The sequence below is a fragment of the Colletotrichum navitas genome (assembly GCF_030913465.1).
Source record: "Colletotrichum navitas strain CBS 125086 chromosome Unknown LY79scaffold_1, whole genome shotgun sequence".
Lineage (NCBI taxonomy): Eukaryota > Fungi > Ascomycota > Sordariomycetes > Glomerellales > Glomerellaceae > Colletotrichum > Colletotrichum navitas.
Window position 1 is genome coordinate 1,163,257 of NW_026850547.1, and position 21,307 is coordinate 1,184,563.

General features: G+C 58.2%; 10 protein-coding genes and 1 non-coding gene across 11 annotated transcripts; 8 read left to right on the top strand and 3 right to left on the bottom strand.

Annotated features, from left to right (window-relative positions):
- The first annotated feature begins 192 nt into the window (after positions 1-192).
- LY79DRAFT_533143 (uncharacterized protein) lies at positions 193-1,645 on the top strand. Its single transcript, XM_060556340.1, has 2 exons — positions 193-469; positions 538-1,645. The coding sequence occupies exon 2, from the start codon at positions 620-622 to the stop codon at positions 1,217-1,219; it is 600 nt and encodes a 199-aa protein (XP_060420779.1). The 5' UTR covers positions 193-469; positions 538-619; the 3' UTR covers positions 1,220-1,645.
- LY79DRAFT_13239 (uncharacterized protein) lies at positions 1,255-1,689 on the bottom strand. Its single transcript, XM_060550875.1, has one exon. It carries the CDS (start codon positions 1,519-1,521, stop codon positions 1,291-1,293), a length of 231 nt encoding a protein of 76 aa, XP_060420780.1. The 5' UTR covers positions 1,522-1,689; the 3' UTR covers positions 1,255-1,290.
- Positions 1,646-3,843, top strand: LY79DRAFT_621165 (GDSL-like Lipase/Acylhydrolase). Its single transcript, XM_060562060.1, has 2 exons — positions 1,646-2,298; positions 2,376-3,843. Exons 1-2 carry the CDS (start codon positions 2,137-2,139, stop codon positions 3,510-3,512), a joined length of 1,299 nt encoding a protein of 432 aa, XP_060420781.1. The 5' UTR covers positions 1,646-2,136; the 3' UTR covers positions 3,513-3,843.
- Positions 3,844-4,366: 523 nt separating this feature from the next.
- LY79DRAFT_t4 lies at positions 4,367-4,470 on the top strand. Its single transcript has one exon. It is a non-coding gene; the product is annotated as a tRNA-Asp (tRNA).
- Positions 4,471-4,629: 159 nt separating this feature from the next.
- Positions 4,630-8,058, top strand: LY79DRAFT_533147 (indigoidine synthase A like protein). The gene is made up of 4 exons (XM_060556341.1): positions 4,630-5,387; positions 5,505-6,178; positions 6,262-6,561; positions 6,620-8,058. The coding sequence occupies exons 1-4, from the start codon at positions 4,947-4,949 to the stop codon at positions 7,596-7,598; spliced, it is 2,394 nt and encodes a 797-aa protein (XP_060420782.1). The 5' UTR covers positions 4,630-4,946; the 3' UTR covers positions 7,599-8,058.
- A 167-nt stretch (positions 8,059-8,225) lies between these two features.
- Positions 8,226-10,239, top strand: LY79DRAFT_533149 (U3 small nucleolar RNA-associated protein). The gene has a single exon (XM_060556342.1). The coding sequence runs from the start codon at positions 8,343-8,345 to the stop codon at positions 10,128-10,130; it is 1,788 nt and encodes a 595-aa protein (XP_060420783.1). The 5' UTR covers positions 8,226-8,342; the 3' UTR covers positions 10,131-10,239.
- LY79DRAFT_533151 (uncharacterized protein) lies at positions 10,240-11,620 on the bottom strand. The gene is made up of 3 exons (XM_060556343.1): positions 11,278-11,620; positions 10,612-11,220; positions 10,240-10,543 (listed from the first exon to the last, which is right to left on the bottom strand). Exons 2-3 carry the CDS (start codon positions 11,191-11,193, stop codon positions 10,349-10,351), a joined length of 777 nt encoding a protein of 258 aa, XP_060420784.1. The 5' UTR covers positions 11,194-11,220; positions 11,278-11,620; the 3' UTR covers positions 10,240-10,348.
- A 1,699-nt stretch (positions 11,621-13,319) lies between these two features.
- On the top strand, positions 13,320-14,563 carry LY79DRAFT_533154 (uncharacterized protein). Its single transcript, XM_060556344.1, has one exon. The coding sequence runs from the start codon at positions 14,015-14,017 to the stop codon at positions 14,534-14,536; it is 522 nt and encodes a 173-aa protein (XP_060420785.1). The 5' UTR covers positions 13,320-14,014; the 3' UTR covers positions 14,537-14,563.
- Positions 14,564-14,649: 86 nt separating this feature from the next.
- On the top strand, positions 14,650-15,406 carry LY79DRAFT_13374 (uncharacterized protein). Its single transcript, XM_060550885.1, has one exon. It carries the CDS (start codon positions 14,852-14,854, stop codon positions 15,302-15,304), a length of 453 nt encoding a protein of 150 aa, XP_060420786.1. The 5' UTR covers positions 14,650-14,851; the 3' UTR covers positions 15,305-15,406.
- Positions 15,407-16,028: 622 nt separating this feature from the next.
- On the top strand, positions 16,029-20,537 carry LY79DRAFT_533157 (uncharacterized protein). The gene has a single exon (XM_060556345.1). It carries the CDS (start codon positions 16,456-16,458, stop codon positions 20,188-20,190), a length of 3,735 nt encoding a protein of 1,244 aa, XP_060420787.1. The 5' UTR covers positions 16,029-16,455; the 3' UTR covers positions 20,191-20,537.
- On the bottom strand, positions 20,347-21,306 carry LY79DRAFT_13386 (uncharacterized protein). Its single transcript, XM_060550886.1, has one exon. It carries the CDS (start codon positions 21,160-21,162, stop codon positions 20,620-20,622), a length of 543 nt encoding a protein of 180 aa, XP_060420788.1. The 5' UTR covers positions 21,163-21,306; the 3' UTR covers positions 20,347-20,619.
- Position 21,307: the final 1 nt, after the last annotated feature.

Consider the following 21,307-nt stretch of genomic DNA (forward strand, 5'->3'; position numbering starts at 1 on the left):
AAAGAAAGACGAGGATAGCACACACCTTGGGACGAGAAGAGCGTGGCTCTCGTGCTGTTGGTACCGATGCGACGCACCAGACCAGCACTCCCGACACCACCAAACATCCCGTACCTGACGCAGTACGTAAGCCGTGTGTGTATAAATCCCTCCGGCCCCCGAAACCTCACATACCTACCTCTCCCACCCCCTTCTTCCTCGACACAGCGTCAGAAATCACCATTCAATATATAGATAGCATATACTCTATGGTTCCCCTCTTCTTGTCCTCCTCCCTTCAAGCTACTTGTATCCCGCTATTCTGGAACGAATAGCCTCGTGAATTCTCTCTGGAACGAGAGGAACGAGTATATCCCGTCCCGCCGGTCAACACCATCGTCCACCTAGCTTCCTAGCGTTACTTCCCTTCACCAACACCAAGCAGGTCTTGCCGAAGCCCATTTCGATTCTCTTGCTTGTTCAGCTTCCGGTGAGAAACACTTGTTCCCGGAGGAGTCGTTGGACACTCTGAGCGAGGGCTGACATCGCTTCCATTAGCCAGCATCACTCGACAGCCGGCCTCTCCCATATAATACACGCCCTAATACCTGTTCGGCCGCGCAGCACGCCATACGCAATCATGTCCAACTCCAGAGGGATCGAAACGCATCTCGACTTCTCTGTTGGTCCCCAGCCCGGTAACTTTTCGCAGCAACGTAGTCCCCAGTACAAAATCTCCAACGAATCCGCATCAGCTCTCGCCAAGGGCCACGGCGCTCCCGCAGATTCGGGCCACGACGGCGGCTTCGTCGTCATAACTCGCGGCGAGGCCACTGCTTCGGGGCCGCCCTCCGAGGCCACCGGCTCTGACGACACCGTCATTGACAGCGCCATCATGAGAAGGGCCGCTGGAGCTCCAGCAGTCCTGGACTCTGCTCTGACCCAGAACAACATCCATCTCCACGATCGTGTGTGCCCGCTCGGCACCATGCCCATATACCAATGGATATGGGGTCAGCCCTGCCCCGGTGGCTTCGATATCAAGGACACTTCGTCCAGGGAGAGCATGAAGGTCCACGTCGCGCACTCACGCGCCAGCCAGGCAATTGATATCCTGGAGAACGAATACGGCGTCGTCAATCACCCTCCCGAATCTTTCATCGCCTTTGCTGGCCACTGGGCCGATGTCCCCGCCGGCCCTATGACGTTGGATGATGATGAATCCGATCCACTGAAGTGAGGATTCTGCCCCGGCCTCGTCCTTTCTGTCGTCTCGTCTCGTCTCTGGTAGTGGCTGCCACTATAGCCGACTCATCCTTCCCTTCTGACGTGGGACCGTCGCCCGACTTCCCACAATGACAAGGGATAGGTCGACCATGAGTTGCTTTTGGCTCGGCCAGACTTTTCGCGCGCATAAAGGATCATGCTGTCATGAAGCGCCGAAAAACCTCGCCGTATTTTGGAATAGCCCGTGTTGCTCGTCGTTGGTCGGCTTGTTTCTGGATGAGTTTGGGTCCTGCTCAAAGGATCAAACACTGTCATTTCCCGGAACAAAATAGAAACCTTCTAGTCCACTCCCCTCTTGTACGCTTTGGTAGTGCACTGGTGTGACGTCGGAATGCCAATCATTAATCTTCGCTTCAGTCGTCGTTGCGTTTTACCCCGTGACCGAGCTCAGTTTACCTACCCTGACCCCCCTCCCTCCCCCGTCGGCAGGGGCCGATTCGGATCTTCACCCCGCTAACACTCCAATAAATCGCCTCGATGCGGGGGAGCGCGCCCCCAAAGAGCGCGACGGACGTGGAGATGGCGTTGCATCGCATGGGATGAACTCTTCTTCCCCGGCACCGGTCTAGGAATTTCTCCATGATGCTTTGAATTTAGCCTGAACTCCGGCCGCTTCCAACCCATTACCCAGCGTATCACCGCACCACCCAGTTCCGTGTTGCCGGATGACCTCGTCTCTGTCCACACGGCGGTCCGGTGCGTTGGCTATAACGCCATGGTATAACGTATTGTATTGATGGAGAAATTGGCGCGATGCAAGGCACTCACTCTGTACCTGCATGTTGTTATAAGGCCCGCGGGCCCCTTCTCTCACGGAGGACCGGCGTCGCGCTCTGCAGCCAGCATTCGCCTCCTCCGTAGTTTGTCGCGATGATCATCTCCCTCAAGACGGCCCTCGCGGCCTTGCTCCTCTCACCTCTAGCAGCACAAGCCCGCCCGAGATGCCCGACGCGGGATGAGAGGGAATGGGTCACCATCTGGGGAACCATGCCCCAGCTCTGCGAGCCAGCCAACCTGCCCCCGGCGCCCTTTGTGAGTCTCATATCTGGTGTACATCGACGCCTTGTGTTTCTCTTCTCTTCTTTTGCGCAGCGGCTGACCTCGCACAGAACAAGACGGGCCGCGTCTTCCGCGACGCAACGCTTCGCCAGACCGTCAAGGTCTCCCTCGCGGCCGACACCCTTCGTCTCCAGATCAGCAACGCCTTCGGCGGCTCCGACCTGCCTGTCACCGCCGTCACCATCGCCCGCACGGCCAACAACACGGCCGGCACGAGCGGTGTCGACACCGGCTCCCTCCAGGTCGTCACTTTCTCCGGCAGCGGCGGCTTCGTCGTCCCCAACGGCGCCATCGTCTTCTCGGACCCGATCGAGCTCTCCGTCGCGGCGCAGTCCATCGTCTCCGTGACCATCTACCTCGCCGACGGGCAGACGACCAACAGCATAACCGCGCACCCGGGCAGCCGGACGACCTCGTTCCTCGTCAGCGGGAACCACGTCGCCGACCAGGACATCGGCGCCAACGCCACCCGGACGGACCATTGGTACCTGATCAGCTCCATCGAGGCCTGGTTGCCCAAGGGCGCGTCGGCCGTGGCCATCGTGGGCGACTCCATCTCCGACGGCCGCGGATCGACGACGAACGCCAACGACCGCTGGCCCGACCGGCTGCTGGCGCGGCTCAAGGCCGAGCCGTCGACGCAGGCCATCGCCATCGTCAACGAGGCCGCAGGCGGGAACCGCGTGCTGGCCGACGGCCTGGGCCCGAACGGCCTGGGTCGCATCGACAGGGACGTCATCGCGCAGTCTGGGGTGCGGTACGCCATCGTCTTCATCGGCGTCAACGACATCGGCACGGCGGCCACCACGGTGGCCGCCCAGGAGGCCGTCGGCGACAGGCTCGTGGCGGCGTACGACCAGATCATCACGCGGCTGCACCGCTTCGGCATCGCCGTCTTCGGGGCGACCATCACGCCGATGACCGGGGAGGGCCAGACGTACGGGGACCCGGAGCGGGAGAGGACGAGACAGCGGGTGAACGAGTGGATCCGGACCAGGGGGCGGTTCGACGGGCTCGTCGACTTTGACGAGGTCGTGAGAGACCCCACGGCGCCGGAGAAGCTGCGGGCCGAGTACGACACGGGCGATCACCTGCACCTCAACCCGGCCGGGTACGAGGCCATGGCCGCCGGCGTCGACCTGGCGCTGTTCGAGAAGTTCAAGGACGGCGTTTGGGGCATGGCCTAGAAGGCGGCGGGCGGGCGCGCGGGCGCCCTCCAGCTCATTGTGCGGAGGAGAAGAGGAAGTCGTGGTGAGTCAGAGGGTGTTTTGTACGCGAGTCGACGTCGACGAGAAGGATTCGCCAGACCGCGCGCGTCTGCTGTATGTGTAGCGTGGCGATTGGATGGCAGAATGCACCTCCCGTCCAAGAGACCGTCCAGTGGCAGAAGCGGTATTAGTAGCATGCGACCTGCGACCTATGCGGCCCAAATAAGAGCAAACCTTAATAAAATGTTGATATGTTTCTCAAACGCAAATCGGCCCTTGCCTGTGGAGCATTCGTGGAAGTCGGGGTTGCAGTCTACAGTTGCGAGAGCCGGGGGTGCGCAACTCCTGCGTATGAGTTTTTATTTATTTATATTTTTTATTAAGAATGCACCTGCGGAATCTTTACACGTTTTGCATTCATGTAAATAAGAAAGGAAGAGCGTGGCAAGGGGACGAAGCGCCGTGCTATGTAGATCATTTAATAGGGAAGACTTGTATAGCCTATGTCTGTTGCACTTGCACCGGGAATGTCACACGGCAAGGACCTTTTCGACTATTAACCCGACATATTGACAGCCCTCCATTCGTGTAACTGGTCATTCGAACGCGCCGTACTGTCCTCGATCTCAGAGGAAGTCTTGATCATCCTGTCTTATACACCTTCTACTTTGTACCCATGCCGTTCCTTTGAAATGGTTACCAAGAAGAAGTGGAGCTGTTGGATTAAATCCTGTAGGATTCCCCCTTCCCCCCCAATCGGTCTCCACGTTTTATATACCCTAAACCTTCCGACCCATCTCAACCAACTATCACTGGATGCAAACATCCACACTTCCCCGATAGTCTAGTGGTGAGGATATCTGCTTGTCAACACGCCCTGGGTCGCTGATCCCGGGTTGATTCGCAGGGGACCGGGGTTCAATTCCCCGTCGAGGAGATCTTTTTGCGCATTGCTTCGAGTTTCCACGACAGAAGGGCGGTGTTTGGGACTCTTTTGACGGTTGTGGTGCGGGTGGTGGCCGAGTTGGAGTCACTTCTGTGGTGTTGCAAAACCAAACCAGAGTTAAGCCTGGCCCAGCAGTGTAGTAGGTTCGGCACTGTGTCGTGTCGGTGCCCACTATAATTGCACGACAAGGCGTTCGCCCCAGCGCTTGTACATGAGAGGGCGTGCGTGCACTTCGGCAATCTCCCTATCTGTATGTCAACCTCAAGAACGAGCCACACATTTAAAGAGGTCGCAACAGGCTCAATTGAATTGCAACTGATTCTCTGAGCTCTTTCAACGACCTGTCAATCGAACTGCTGCAGCCCGGTCGGTACAGGTTGCGCCCGTCTCCTGTATCGTGCAATACACCTCTAAAACACTCACGCCGAAAGCCCAAGCAACGGCGGTATTGCATTTACTCACTGAGCATGATCGTCCCACGCTCGTCTTGCCGTCTGGCGAGACACGCACTCTCTCAGTCCCAGCTGTGCCGGGGCTCAAAACGAGCCGCGCCCGCGGGCGCGGTGCTTGGCCGACCCCAGACGGACCGTCGTTACATGAGCGCCGGCGCCTATCGGACCCCTGCCGGACTGAAGGATCTTCTGCGCGTCTCGGAGGAGGTCGCCGACGCCGTCGCAACCAACAAGCCCGTCGTTGCTCTGGAGTCGACAATCTACACCCACGGCGCGCTGGCCAACGACCTGGGTTTGGAAGACGTCGTTCGTCGGGGCGGTGGTGTACCTGCTGTCTGCGGCATCCTCAACGGCGAGCCCGTCGTTGGTTTGACCGAGGCGGAGGTCGCACAGATGGTTGACTCCGGCACCGCCAGCAAGGTTTCGAGAAGAGATGTTGCTCACTTGGTTGGACTGGTAAGTTGACATCGTCGTAGTCTATGCCCACGACCAGCTCATCCCAACTGGCCCCCCACGTCTCCCCTTAATTCCCAACCACCAAGCAAGGCGCAACCAGGCTAACGGATATGTCAGGGCATCACGGGCAAGAAGGTCCACGGCGGCACAACCATCGCCGGCACTATGCTGCTCTCAAGGCTCGCCGGCATCCGAGTCTTCGGTACCGGCGGCCTCGGCGGCGTCCACCGCGGCGGCGAGAACTCCATGGACGTCTCGGCGGACCTCACGGAGCTCGGCCGCACCCGCGTGGCGGTCGTGAGCGCCGGCTGCAAGGGCTTCCTCGACATCCCGCGCACGCTCGAGTTCCTCGAGACGCATGGCGCGTTCGTCGCGACCTTTGCCGACGGCCGCACGGGCAGCGTCGACTTCCCCGCCTTCTGGGCGCGCGAGAGCGGTACCAAGAGCCCCCTGGTCGTCCAAACCGAGCGCGAGGCCGCCGCCATGATCCTGGCGCAGGAGAGGCTGGGCATTGAGTCCGGCATGCTCTTTGCCAATCCCATCCCCGAGGAGCACGGCATCCCCCGCGCGGAGATGGACGCCGTCATCGAGACGGCCGTCACGGAAGCCGTCGAGAAGGGCTTCACCGGGGCCACCAACACGCCGTACGTCCTCGGCAGGATCAGACAGTTGACGCAGGAGCGTAGCACGCTGGCCAACGTTGCCCTGGTGAGGGCCAACGTGGCGAGGGCCACCAAGATCGCCGTGGAGCTCTCGAAGTTGCTGAACGGGGATGCCGGAGCGGAATCCGTGTAAGTGGGCTTTTGTAGTTTTTTTTATTTTTTTTATTTTACGCATAGATCAGCCAAAAGGTAGACTCTGACTGCGTAGATAGCTCGTCAAACACGTTTGTTTCTGGTTATGACGTCCCTGCCGCCGCGAAGCCCGCGACCAAGGCGGAAGCGCCCAAGTCGAGCAAGGCGGATGTTCTTGTGGCAGGATCCGTGGCCATTGACCTGAGCTGTGACTACCACCCCCTTGGAGACAAGAAAGAGGTCTCCCCCCATATGCATACGTCAAATCCTGCCTGCATCAGCCAGTCCATTGGCGGCGTCGGCCACAACGTTGCCCTCGCCGCGCACAGGGTGAGCAAGGACATCAGCGTGCGCCTTTGCAGCTTGATCGGAGACGACGTGTAAGTCGACGCCCATATCCTCGCCCACCTCTCCCCTTTTTCTGAGTGGAATAAAAAGTGCCGGAGCGACTGTGCTCTCCTCTCTCGAGGCATCGGGTCTCGAGACGACCTACATTCGCCAGCTCACGTCAGACTACCACGTCTCGAACCGCACCGCGCAGTACGTCGCCGTCAACGATGCCGAGAAGAACCTCGTCATGGCCATGGCCGACATGGGCATCTTCGCCAACCACTCGTTCCCCGACTACTGGAAATCGGCCGTCGCCGGTGCCAAGCCGCGCTGGCTCGTCGTCGACGGCAACTGGAGCCCCAAGGACATCCAGGCGTGGATCCAGGCCGGCCGCGAGCACGCCTGCAAGGTCGCCTTCGAGCCCGTCTCGACGGCCAAGTCCACCGGCCTCTTCCCGCGGGGGCAGCACCCGCACCTCGGCGTGTTCCCGGAGCCGGGCATCGACATGGCGTCGCCGAACCACTACGAGCTGACGGCCATGTACGACGCCGCCAAGGAGAACGGCTTCTTCGAGACCCCGGAGTGGTTCGAGGTCATCGACGCGTTCGGGATGCATGGCGCCAGGGAGCGCTTCGTGTACCTGACCTCCAGGGAGATGACAGACGCGGGGATCCCTGTGCAGACTATCCACCTCCTGCCCTACATCCCCACCATCGTCACGAAGCTGGGCTCCAAGGGCGTTCTACTGACCACGATCCTGGGCAAGGACGACCCCCGTTTGAAGGATAGAAACGAGGAGCGGTGGCTGCTCACCAGGGCCCGCGCCGACCACCCTACGATCGGCGGCGTATACATGCGTCTGTTCCCGCCGGCGGAAACGGTCGCCGCGGAAGACGTCGTCTCTGTCAACGGCGTTGGAGACACGTTTCTGGGCGTCATGGTTGCGGGCCTGTCAAAGGGGGGCAAGGTCGAGGACCTGATCGGCGTTGCGCAGAAGGCGGCGGTGTTGACCCTGAAGAGCCACCAGAGCGTGAGCCCTGACCTGGGAAGACTCGACGGGCTTTTGAAGGCCGCCGTGAGGGGCTGAGCAGTCTGCTGCGATATTGTAGGAATAATAATCACGTATTGTTGGTCGGCACAGCAGTGAGGACTGTCCCGGCCGGCTACTTTTTGCGGGTTTCCTTGACAACGAGGTCTCGAGACACGAAGAAAGAACACTGTAACGATAAATGGCACGGCCCATCTTGAAATTTTCTCATGCCTCAAGGCCATGGTACTGTAACACAGTTTTTATACATGTACCATGATTAAAGGTTGCGTGTTCTACACCTCGATGTACTCGAGTGACACAATATGAAGGCCAGATCCAAAGACTCATCACCTGCACACCCGCTGGGTAGTCGCACCAGTCCTTGATCGGGGCAACCCTGAAAGAACTAGAGAGAATTTTCAAAGAAATAGAAGAATTCAGTTTCAAAAGCATATAGTCTGCAATGAAACAAACCAAACTTCATTAAGCCTCGGACTCAATATTGCACAGTCGACACGACATGAGGGGAGGATTAAGAAAGGAACCGCCACTGTGCAGCGCCGGAGGGGTCTCAATGCCCCGCAGAACAGCCTCGGGAAAGGGTATGATTCATTGGCCAGGTCCCCTGCTGTGGCTGAAAAGCTCGCCAATGGCCATCTAGGAGCGCCTGCAAGGCTGAGAGCCCCAGTAAAAAAATTCTGGACGTCCTGCAAGCCGCTTCCTACTCCCGCCCTGATCCGCTGGTGCGTGCTCACGACCGAAAATCCTCGTCAGACCAAAAAAGAGCCCCAACCCACGACAATGGCAAAAGAACAACCGTTCGAGCGGTTTTCCGACGAGGAAGAGGAGGAGCAACTGTCTTCCTCGGAAGAGTCGGAACTCGAGGAGGAGACCCCGCGCCAGCGCAAACCGAAACCCGTGTTCGACGAGAAGGATTCCGACGAAGAGGAGCTCGAGAGGCTGGTCTTGGGAGGAAAGGCGGACTTTCGCGAACAACTTTTCCGGAACGATGTGCTCGGCGACATTGAGCGTCTGGAGAGCGAGCAGAACCTCCAGCTCACCAAGCCCGACGATTCCACACTAGAAGACGTTGCCGACCACGACCTCTTCTTCCTCGACACCGGCGTCCCCACGGCCAAGAGCTCACAGACCGGCAAGGCCGCCAAGGAAGAACCGGCGGCCGTCGAGGGCGCTCCCGCGTGGGAGGACAGCGACGACGAGCGGTTGACCGTCTCCCTGGCGACCGCGACGAGGTTACGGAAGCTGCGCCTCACCGAGGCCGAAGACGTGGTCAGCGGTGCCGAGTACAGCAGAAGGCTGCGAACCCAGTTCCTCCGGCTGAACCCTCTGCCGAAGTGGGCGCAAGAGCCCGAGGGCCGGCCCGCGAAGCGCAGGAGACGCTCGTCCGCCGCCGCCTCCGACTCCTCCGTCAGCTCCGACCAAGAGGACGGCGACACGGAGCTGTCCGCCGCCCCCCTGGAGAAGTTCCTGCGCGACGTCCGCCGCCTCGCCGGCAGGGACGCCGCGGGCAAGGCGCGCCTCAGGCCCGAGGTCATCGACATCCAGCGCACGCGCGAGATCCCCGACACGCACAAGGCGGCCGTCAACAACCTGTCCTTCCACCCGAAATACCCCGTCCTCCTCTCCTCCAGCGTCTCCTCGGTGCTTTACCTGCACCACCTCAACCCGACGGCGCACCCGACGCCGAACCCGATGCTCACCTCGGTGCAGGCCAAGGGCGTCGACGTCCGCCGCGCCGAGTTCCTGTACCCAGCGGGCGACCAGATCTTCTTCGCGGGGCGGCGCAAGTTCTTCCACAGCTGGGACCTCGAATCCGGCCACGTGCAGAAGACGAGCCAGATCCAGGGCCACAAGCTCGAGCACAAGAGCATGGAGCGCTTCAAGCTCAGCCCCTGCGGGCGGTACATGGGCCTCGTGGCGTCGACGAGGAAGGGCGGCGGCATCGTCAACATCGTCAGCACCGAGTCGAGGCAGTGGGTCGCCGCCGCGCGGCTCGACAGCCGGCACGGCATCGCCGACTTTGCGTGGTGGGGCACCGGCGACGGGCTCTCGATCCTGGGGCGGGACGGCTCCGTCGGCGAGTACAGCATGGCGGAGCGCAAGTTCCTCGCCGTGTGGCGCGACGAGGGCTGCGTGGGCGGCATCGTCATCGCGCTGGGCGGCCACCACCAGGGCCCGGAGCTCCTGGGCGGCGACCGCTGGGTGGCCGTCGGGTCCAGCAGCGGCATCGCCAACATCTACGACCGCGAGGCCCTCGTCAAGACGTCCAAGGCGGGCGAGGTCGGCGTCGAGGAGCGGCCGGAGCCGACGCGCCGCTTCGAGCAGCTGGTCACGCCCATCACGGTGCTGGCCTTCTCGCCCGACGGCCAGCTGCTGGCCTTCGGCAGCAGGGAGACCAAGGACGCGCTGCGCCTCGTCCACCTGCCCAGCTGCACCGTCTACAGGAACTGGCCCACGGCGCAGACGCCGCTGGGCAGGATTACGAGCGTGGCGTTCGGGCGGAGCAGCGAGCTCCTCGCGGTCGGCAATGACACGGGCAAGATCAGGATGTGGGAGATACGGAGTTAGACAGAGTCATCGAGGGAGAAGGGGAAAAAAAAAACAAGGAATGGGGAATCTTTGTGTTGTATTGCGTGGTTTGCGCGGCGTGAGGCCATCTTAATTCCATTACCCTGCCAATCCAGCCAAAATGTTCCATCGTACCCGCGCAAAAACCCGTGTTGTCCCGGTTCCGTATCATTGGGTCTCTCTCCCCCCCTCTCTCTCTGTCTCTCTATCTCGATCCATCAAACGTACCTGCCAATCTCGCGAAGAAGCTTGCGGGAAGGGTCTTCCTTGGGCATCTCATTGATGGGCACCCACAGGCGCCTCTTCCGGGTGTACAGCGCGAGCTCGCGCACGTTCTTGAAGAAACGGACAGCTTCGCCTTTTTCCTTGGCTTCGAGGAACTGTATGATGTTCACGTGGACCTTCTCGAGGGCCTTTTATGCCGCAGAAGGGGAAACGAGGTCAGCTCAAATAGTCTTTGCGATGGGGAATGCTGGCTGACCTTGCGGCACTGGGTCTTGCTGGGTAGGTCGCCGGGGAGGCCGAGGTCGGAGCAGAGGCGCTGCCAGTCGGCGAGCTCTCTCTTGTCAAAGTACTCGCTCCATCTCGCGAGGAAGTCCTCCTTGACCTTGGCCCGCTCCTCCTTCTTGGTCTTGGGGGCGGCGGCGTCCTTGGCGGTGGGGGCGATGTTCGTCTTGGTGTCAGGCAGGGCGGCGGCCTCGCTCTTGGCTCCGGCTGTTTGGGTGCTCTTCTTCGTCGTCGTCTTCTTCTTCTTCTTCTTCTTCTTCTTCGCATTGAGAGGAGCGCCGCCCTTGTTCTCCTCGGCCTCCGAGACGGCGAGGTTCTCCATCTTCTCGTCCTCGAGCTCGAGGTCCTCCAACTTGACGTGGACGTAGTCGAGGAGGTCGTCGATCTCGTCGCGGTCCTCGTTCTGGCTGTACTTGGCGTCGGTGTCCGGCTCCTCCATCTTGACGATGACGGCATCCCTCTCGAGCTCTTGGCCGCGTTGTTTGCCCTCCTGCGCCTTCGCGTCTGCCTGCGCCCCCTCGCGCTTGCGGCCGCGGTCTTTCTGTTTGCGAGCCATTTCTGCCTGTCTGCAACTGGGGCTGAGCTGCTATGTGTTGGGATCATGCCTTTGGAGGAAACACAAGTGTAGGACCAGACTCACCTGTGAAAGCTAAGGAGATACCTTGATTTATTGTTCTCCCTTTGTGTAGCCGCGGGGTGAGAGTGACCTGGAGACGGGGTTGGCTGTGGTACCCGTTGTTGAAGGATGAGACCAGCAGGAAAAAAAAAAATTTATTTAATTTTTTTTCCTCCTTGCGGACGAAACCAATGGAAGTGCTCGTTTGTCTTTTGTCGTTTGTCCTTGTTTATTCATGTGTATTCACCGTTTGGACGTCAAGGTGCACATGGGCCTGCTATGACCACCTTGGCCAGGTTTGGAGTCAGAATAGTGCATAGTGAGGGATTGAGGGTATTCAGACAAGCCCTTGGGAAAGCCTCGTGGCTTGTGACATGTCAATGAATCGAACCAACGTATCCACACAGGATTTCCCCGCAGCACGTGTGACAACGATAACACATTACAAGGTTTAATTAGCTCATCACTTGTTGTACCCGCTCACTAAGATGGTCGTGGTCTGCATAGCAATTGTTTGTCAAAGATTGGTTTTTCCTGGCTACAATCTATTGATACGCAAAACTGATGGACACAAGATCAAAGTGCTGTTGGACGTGAGTTGGGGAGTGTCAGTCCTGTTCACAAGCCTAGGCTTGGGTGCTTTTGATATTTGGATATACGACAGTTTGGGTTGGGGGAAAAAAAGTACACAATCACTGCTGTGAAGCTTATCTGCAATGTCCAAGAAAGAAAAAGAGAAGAAGGGAAAAAAAAACCCCACGATAGAATATACCGGGACATGATTTGAGACTGCCACTGCAAATTTGAAAAGGTTGCGACTGCTGCTCATACCATCATTTATACGGAATTTTGAACGTTGAGGCCACACCGCTTCTAGGTATCGTATTGGACGACGGACAACATTCGGTTACAATCGCAATTTCTCCAGGGTCGGCAAACGGAGAGGACGCTCTAAGAAGAACTTTACAACCACTTGAACCTGTATTTGTTAATCAGTCGCCTGGTCTTGATCAACCATTTGTGCACACAGCCCATCATCAATGTGATATATCAAGCTGATGCTATACCCTGGAGCTGTAGGGCGAATATACTGCCTGCGGGAGCCGGAACGCAGTCATGACAGCTCATTATATATGTATATATAAGTTATATACAACTATATATATGTAATGGCGTTCGTTCGTAGGGCAGTGAGAGCCAAACGGATGCTGTGTAACATTGCTTTGCCGAGAACTTCAACAGGAGGACCGTCCGTGGCCGCTTGTCTAGCAACAGCTGCCTCTCCCCTTTTGCTTGCCGTCTTGTCCATGCACGGTTTTACTGCCCATTGTTGGTATAAATCTTTGGGGGGAAGATGGAGGACTGCAAGAGACGAGTCAAGAAGCACTTGCGAATCGACTTTGGTGACCTTGTCACACCATCGCCCAATAACTCGTCCATCTAGCCTAGCGCGATGTTGGCAAGATGAAAGTATCTGCCAGCTGGCAATGGCCCAAGAGCTTGGACGCTATTGGGAAGACGGCTAGGACCGCAAACAGAGTATTACTGCCGAGGTCTCTTGAAAGGCCATGTGCCGTGTCAAGACACTGACGTTTGCTCGAAACCCATCCGATGTTCCAATGCGAAAGCATCAACTAAACGGTGATATCCGAATGTCACTTCCAGCTCAACTACGTACCGTGTACCGGCCCACGATCAAGGGCGTCATAGGTACCCCTGGATCTCATCTCGATTCTTAACTCTGCCGACCTAAACGAAGGGCCTCATCATCGATCGATAAGCACTTGGGGGAGGGTGCACTGACAGGGTCCAAGTTATCGGGTAGTCAGGCATCGGCGCACACAGCAGACGGCTTGCGGCTGTCATCGATGACGACCGCGGGCTCACCTGAAGACAACGAAGGTTCGACCAGCAATGGAGCCGTTTGCGGGCCGTGGCCACGCTACTCTACGAGCGGGTGGTTTGCGTCTGTGGTCGACCACGAGGACAGTTTTACGCGGCACCCCCTGAACGAAAAACCTCAACAGGAAGCCGCTAGTAGAGCTCGCCACCCCCCCCCCCCCCCCCCCCCCTCCCCGCCTTCCGATTTCGATACCATGGGTACGAGCAGATCGAGGAGAACGGCGGGGCTTCGTCGTTTCTCGAGGAACTCTCCGCCGGCTTTCCAGAGTTATCGGAAACCCGGAGATTTGACAGATGGAAAAAGAAAGGGAAAGAAAAGAAAAATAAAAAGAAAGGGAACAAAGAAAAGAGGAAGAAAAAGAAGAGAGCCTGAGAGCTTCCACAGGAGGATCTGTAGCGAGGCAGAAAGGACTGAAAGGCCTCTGCGGTGGTTCCGGTCCATACTCCATCTTCATCACGGGTAAGAAGGCGCGACGACGCGTGAGACACTGACACGGGAGGGAGAACAGGCGGGCAGCCACACCGTCACTGACCGCGGAGCGGGCGTTCCGTGTCCACGACAGAACAGAGAAAGCTTCTGTGGGCTCGGGACGGTACGGGGGTTTAGGAGTCAACCCGGCAGAGGCGGACGGAAAAGGCGCGTGGCTGGCCGTTCGTGACGCCAAAATTCGCGCTTATTCGTACTACTGCGTATATACGTGGGAGAGGTCACGGGCCTGTCGGCAAAGAGGCGTGTTTTCACTCACTTTTTTTTTCTTCTTCTCTGACGGTTGACTTTGAGTGGTCGCAGGAGACCGGGTATCCATGGTATTCACGGTGCCCACCTCGGGGTGGAGTTGTCCCATCAAAGTGGGCAAAGATGCAAGACCACGACATCGGACATGGTATCTCGGTGGACTCGGAGACGTCTGTTTTTTTTCCCTCTCCTTCGCCTGGGAGACATGGACCGCGGTCGTCCCTTAAAAGATTCTGGACGACTAGGGGGGTCCTCTGTTTCGGGAACCTTTTGGTGTGGGGGAGCATTCCACCGGCAACGTCGATTGGCGACAGAGAGGAAAGCGGAGCGCCAATGGTTCATGCAATCGCCGCCATTGGCCGTACCGAGATTATTATTTTCCTAGGCACGGAGGTATGGGTTGTGGATATTCCAAGCGTTGTCGCTATTGTTTTAGCGAAGGGTAAGAAGAGAAAGAAAAGGAAAAGAAAAAAGAGCCTCGTCCCGTTTCGCAGCATGTCGAGTTTGGTAGCATCGGCCAAGCACGGGCGCCGGGTCCGACTCTCGCATTTTCGTCATACGTCAGGCCCCCTTTGGATCGATCAGGTAGTACTCCATAGTATCGACCTTTCGGAATTTGCGACCAGGGGGGTGTTTGTTTATTGACGGGTTAGTACACTACATACTAGGGAGCAGTCTAAAAACAACAAGCGCCATATTGGCAGGTGCTGTCTGTCTGGGCTGCTCCTCTTTCCCTCACCCTTGGCTGCCCCCCCGGCATCTGGGCATAGCTTCTGGTTTAGATGGAGATCATGCCAGGATCTGATGACGGTTCCGGGCCCCTCCTCAATCGCTTAGCGAGAGTTCCCGAGGCCCAGGTTCAGCCCAGCCCGGTGATGCATTCACCCCGTCCAGCCAGCCGCCTTCCTTCTTCTGTTCCTTTTACGTGCGCAATTCACAGCCAGTAGGTAGGTATGGTGGATGATACGACAACTGAGGTATGATATGGTATACCTACACGTGTTGGACCTCCGGGCGCCTGGCGGTTTGTCCCGACCTGCTCGATCGCTGGCGCCGACACATGCTCTCGCATCGGCTTTCTGGGGGGTGTTTAGAGAAAGCGCTCACTTAGTAGTAACCCCCACCCGCCTTCGCCTGAACCCCGTTTCGATGCGTTGGATGAGGCAGGAGCGCATGCATACGCCAGCCTCACTCCCTCGGAAAACAGGACTCGACGCTGCGGATTCATGGCACGCACGACATGCGACATGCAGTGAGAGGAGTCATCGATCGCGGCTGCCAAGTGGCATATTCTGGTGTCCAACACGTCTTCCGGCCCTATTGCCCCCTTTTTTCGTCCTTTTTTTTTTTTTCTCTTTTTCTTTTCTCTCTCCCTCCTCCCTCGCGTCTTTTCTTCAGGCAGCTGGCGTCTAGCGACTGATGTAAGGGACGGAACGAGCGGGATTGGTGGGTTCGAGGGTTGTTGTCTTGTTGTGTTGTCTTGCCGTCATTCGCTACTACGACGCTGCGATGCAGCCGCGCGTTTGCTATCACCGTGGCAATCAATCCTGTCGTTCGAGTCAATTGTTGTGGCTACCAGGTTGCTCTTACCAGCAGTGCGGGTACACGACACGGATATGTGGATGTGGTTGGTTCCATGCGGACACAACCACCAGACCACCAACATTTCTTGTTGTTTCTCTCCCGCTCTCGCTGTCTTGTCTCATTACCCGCCATCAGATAGAGGATACCTGGGTAGAAGACCACCAGCCCTATCTTGCTCTCCATCTTACCGAGGGAACCCAAAGGGTTGCAACACGGGCCCAACGACGACCCCTTCTTGACAACCCGGAGGGCACTCACACACACACACACACATGCCAAAACACCACTACTAGGTATAGTAGCTGGCTGATAACCCCAAACAAGTAATATGAGGTTGTCCTGCAAGCCAAAATTTCTCGCGCAGAGGCTCCTCCAGTTGGCCAGGCCTCCCCTGTAAAGAAGCTGTATGTGCTATGCACGGGCAGGATCATGCCATGGGTCGCCCAACCTCTCACTTCGGCGCGTCAGCACCACACCACAACCGCAGCCACAACATCTCATACAAAGTCCTCACGCGACCCGCCGCCGCGGTTGGCAGCGTGCGCGGGCTCTTCTTCGCTTGCTTCTGCAGCACATACATACATACCTACGCTTGCTCCCTTGCTTTCTTCCACCCTGCCCGTTTTCGTCAATATTCTTCGACACCCCTCCCCCCTCACCCTTGCCTCTTTCTTTTGGTCGAGGTAACCAAAAGTAGAAGTACCTCTTCTGCCTCTTTGGCCAACTCTCGACTGGCCCTCTTTGAACGACGCACGGCTTGATGGAGACGTCCTGCATTAGGGCAGCCAGTGCTACTAGTATGCTTTGTAGCGTCCCTGTCCAAAACCGCTTTTTTTAAAACCCCCCCGTTGTCCCCTCCCCCCTCCCCCGGACTATTATCTGACGGATGTGGTTTGAAGTCTGGAGGGAACTGGGATTCAAACTCTACAAACTTAACTGAGAGGCCGTTGGCGCTGCTCTCATCATCTCACCACCTTTAGATGGACATGGCCGAGCCTGACCTCGTCCGTCCCTCAACGTCGCACTTCGGCGCCCCGGCCCTCCAGAGGAGGTTTCTTCTCTCCAGCCCGGGGCGGCCTCGAACCGCAGCGGGCCTCCTTGAGCCGAAAACCGCCCCGATACCCTCGCAAGCCGGCTTGGCTGTCAAAGTCTGCATCAAGTTCCAGCCCTCTCTGGACTTCGCCTACGAAAGACACTACCAGTCCTCCTACCGTTTCGTGCCCACCGACCAGATATGCCGCGCCCTTGTGCGCCGCTTGACGCACTGCTCAAATGAGCTGCTCACCCGCAGAGACTCGGCCGCCCTCAGGAGGAATATTCCCCAGATCGGCGAGGGGAAGCCGCTGCGCTTCGAGCTCATCTACCAGATCTACCGAGGAGGCCCGGAACCGTGGGCCACGAAATCCTTCCGCTCCTACCAAAAGAATCCCCTCGACAAGCCGTCCGCCATGGAGATCGCCCGCTCTACCGACCGCATCATCGGCTCTTTCATGAAGCTCCATGACAAGTCTTTTAGATGGATGCACGGAAGGACCAGCGAGCGGCCCTCGAGCGACCTGGAGTTACTAAAGCCCCTTAGCAACCCGGTCTCGCTCCTTCACATCCCCCAGTCGCGCTTCGTCGAGGCCACACAAGACTGGGAGTTCGTCCCCGGCTACGACATCACCCTGTCCTTCCGCAGTCGATGCAAGTCACGCAGACAACGGGAATGGCACCGCACCATCACGCTCAAGAGCAGTCAGAGCTCTCCGCTGACGCTGTCTCGCGGCGAGGACATGGCCTGGGTCTTGTCGACGGCAATGCAGCGTGCATTGGATGTTAGGAAGATGGTTTTTGACGGACAGCATCGTTCTTGCAACGCCTTCGACTTCCTGGATGAGTGCCACCATTCCGAGCAGGGCGCCGTCCACGTTGGGTTCCAAATCCAAAACCGACTCGGACTGGACCATAGGCACTTGCGCCGCGAGCTCGACAGCAACCTCCTCCTCTTCCAGGACCCGGACGGCCTCGACTGCGAGGAGTTCCTGAGCCAACTGCAACACGCCTTTGAAGCGGTTCGGGATGGCACCGACGTGGAAATGAATGAGACGGACGACCTCAGAATCACAGTATATGAGCTCTCTGGGCGCGGTTGGAAGACCGAGAAACCATTCGCCGTGTGCCTCGATTCGACTGCCTGCTATTGCCGGCGGACCGTCAAAGCCATTCTTGACAGAGTGCAGACGGGCGTTGCCGACATTCTTGGCGGCAACGATATGAGTATAACGCTCGTGGTCCACAAACGTGGCCATCTCGTTTTGGACAAAACGCTCGTGGCCCGTTCGCCATCCTACGCGACGGGACAGCGCCAAGACGAGGATCCCGAGACTTTGAAGGGGCGTTTCGTGTCGAGACTCAAGGAACGGATCCAGTCTGATGTCGTAATGGTCATCAAAGACACGTGCTCCCTGACCGATTGCGACCCGCAGAACATCCGCATCATCGAGCGACCGGTCCCCGCAGCGAGTGACCCTGCTGAGATGGAAGCTTGTGCTTCTAGCAGCCCGCTCCTAATCTCGACGCCCAATGGGGTCGCGACGCCATCGTTCGGCGGGAGCTTCGCTGAGTCGTCCGAACCTTCGGGTTCGCCAGGTGAAACGCTTCAGGGTGGTAGTGGGGTTGAGTCGGCTCCCGAAAGCGTCAATGACACCGTGGGGCCCTCGCAACATCCTGAAACCCCAGCCAAAGCAGTCGCCTTCAAAGACCAGGCCAGTTCTCCTGGCCGAAGCCCCCTGTCCTTCTCCATGACCGAGGACGGCGAGACTACATATCCCTCGTCGTCCTCGTCCACCCCGAGCCTTGTCGACGGAGACATTGGATCGCCTCACGAGAGCCTGCTGTTCACGCCCACGTTTATGCGAACGATTTCCGGAACCCCTCACCACTTTGACGCCAACCCGAACATCGCGAGCTCCGAGACCTCCGACAGCGACCTCATCGACGATTCCTTGGCAGGGCCGCCGACACCAACGATGCAGCGATTCAACGGACCGCGGCAGTTTAGCCTCATGGGCAAAGGCAGCCGCTCCGTTTCGCGTCAGTCTGTGGTGTCGATTGACTCTGGATTCGAGAAGCGGTCGCTAAGCGACTCCGAGTCTTCTTCGCCTTCGCCCGCAATTGATAATGCTATCATTCAGGGCCGGGGAGTGGCGTCAGAGTTTGAGGCTGGTCCCAACTTCGCACCCACGCGTTCGACAGCACCACCTGATGCAAAGGCAGAACTGGCTGCCAAAGAGCCCGCGCTCGAAGGCTGGTTGGAGTACTGCTGCGTCTCGGTTGGTGGTGAAGAACAAGCGGCCGTGTCGAAACCGGAGCCAGCAGCTGCAGCTGAGGTATACGGAAACTCCGAGTCGGCGCAGAAAGAGCCGGCGGTTGTCATGACTGCAGTCGAGACCCGCCCGAGGCCTTCCACTCCCCCGCGATCCTTCGAGGGTTTCTTGGAATACGCCATTGAAACCATCGTCGAAGAAGACGAGGAGGACTCTGACGCGGAGTTCCATGACGTGGGATCACCCTCCGTTTTGGCTTCGATGCCGAGCCCCTCGAGCTTCGCGACCGCCGCGGAGACGGCCCTCAACTCCCCCGCGTACTATGAGGATGCTTTCGCTCTCGACGCCACGACACCCTCGCTCAACCTCCTTGACTCTGCCTCTCCTTCTTCAGGCAACATGGACAAGGGCCCGTCGTCGCGGTCGGTCGGCTCTGCTACCATTGCCGAGGGTGCTGCATTCACCCTTGGTTCGGCTGCCAAAGTCGATTCTTGTACGTCTTTCATTGACACGATTGAGCCTGCCACTTCCACTCCACACGTTCCCGAAGCCACCCAGTGTCCTTCTCTCCCCGAAGCAACAGAGGTTTTTTCTACTCCTCAAGCTGCTAAAATTCCTCCCACCCCTGAACCTTTTGCCCCCGAGCTATCTGATCCGTGCACCCCCGAAGCCGTTGAGCCGTCCTCGCTCTATACGGAACCCTCCGAATCGATCCATCACCCCTCCAAGCCAACTCCTCCGGTTCCGTCCCCCCTAACCCAGGCAGAGACCCATTCCGTCTCGTCGGAAGCCCCGAACACGCCAACATCAGCGCCCTCATTCAGCGACAAAGACGATGAGGAAGATGTCCTGAAACAGTCCAGTCCTCCGCCATTGATGTCCGAGGCGGAGGATTCTGACTACTCAGAACCCTCTGAGCCCACCATGCCGTACCCCGAATTCCTCGACCAAGACTCCGACACGGCCGAAGTCCACGACGACGCGTCAATGACCCTTTCACACTGGCCGCAGAGGGCATCCTTCTTTCTCCCCGATGAGGCGAGTGACGCCTACTTTGCCCACATGCGCAAGCTCTCTATCCCGCGCTCGCTGCTCTCGCGCCCGAGTTCGAGCGCGTCATCACTCGGCTCGCCCTTTTCGCACAAGCGGCAGTTCTCATCGCCGACGGCGGGGCTCTTTGGACTTCACGAGCCGCGGCGTCTCGACATTGGACTCCGCGGGGCGCTGCTCGGCATCGCTGCGCTGCAGAAGCAGAGCAGGCTCGAGCGGAGACCGTCGCAGGTGTTGCTGAAGCTCGACAACGATAAGGGCATGATCGTCGTGCCCGGTCGCAGTCGGCAAAACAGCGAGACGAGGGGCATTGGCGGTGCCGGCGTCTTGGGATTGGGTAATGCTTTTGCGTTGTAGGTGGACTCGGTGCTCAGGACACGCGGCCCAGGAGGCAATCGGGATTTAACGACATGATGAAATGGAGACGAACGGGCTGGATGGTGGGTTTGGGACGAGCGACTGGGGAGACCGGATGAAAAGAAAAAAAAATCGGCAACCTGCATGAATTGGCGTTTTTGGATCATCGCTGGATGATGTTTGTTTTTGGGTAAGATGCGGTTCATATCGCTAGCAATGCATGGCGGGCAACATCTTGATTGATCATAAAAAGCGCATTCACAGCCAGGGATCATTTGGAAAGAGGCGCCGGCTACCAGATAAAAGTCTAGATAGACACGCACTATTTCTTAACGATACATCATCATATTCTCTTGCAATCACTATACGGACTTGCTATGTGATAAGCCTCTATCCCTGCCTCCATCACCCTTTTGTGGCACATAGCTTTTAATCCACCCTTTCCCCCCAGGACTTGAATTTATTGTCACTGCGGGGTGCCCTTCCTTCAGCAAACCGCACTCTTTGTTGCACCGGTTGTGGCTGGTTGGTACATGTGCTGATCTCCAAGTGGCCCAGCCAGAGCAACTTCACGACGCGGGCGGTCTGGGGTTCACACGAGGACCGAGGACCGGACACAGGTGGTTTGTATACTCCGCGGATCTCGAGACCTGCGGCATGTCCGCAAAGTCCAAAGTCTGTTCCATTTCGAAAGCCCGTGGACTGCCGTGCGCCCCGGACGTTGTGGCCGGCGAGGTTGCCGCGGGGCCTGCGCTCGTTTCCACCCCCCTCCTTACCCCAATTCTTAAACCTAGCCCATGTGAAGAAGCAAATGCCCTCCCCCCCCCCAGCTCGCTCTTCCTGGACTTTGGGGCGATGATGTCCGGCCCAGTCAGCTGGAAAACCCGGGTAAGAAGACTCCAAGAGGGCTGGAGTGCGCTTCCCCTCCCCCGCTTCGGCGGATGGGCTGCGCTGTTTGGCCTCTAGTAACATGGATAGCTCTTGCCGAACCTCCGGGACAGCGCGCGGAGCGTCGCGCTGGCTTCTTGGGCCTCTCGCGCGAGCTGGTGCCTTATGGGCTATGCTCTTCCGTCTGCGTGTGTGGCGACAAGACGGGCAGCTCTCCTTCCCCCCCCCC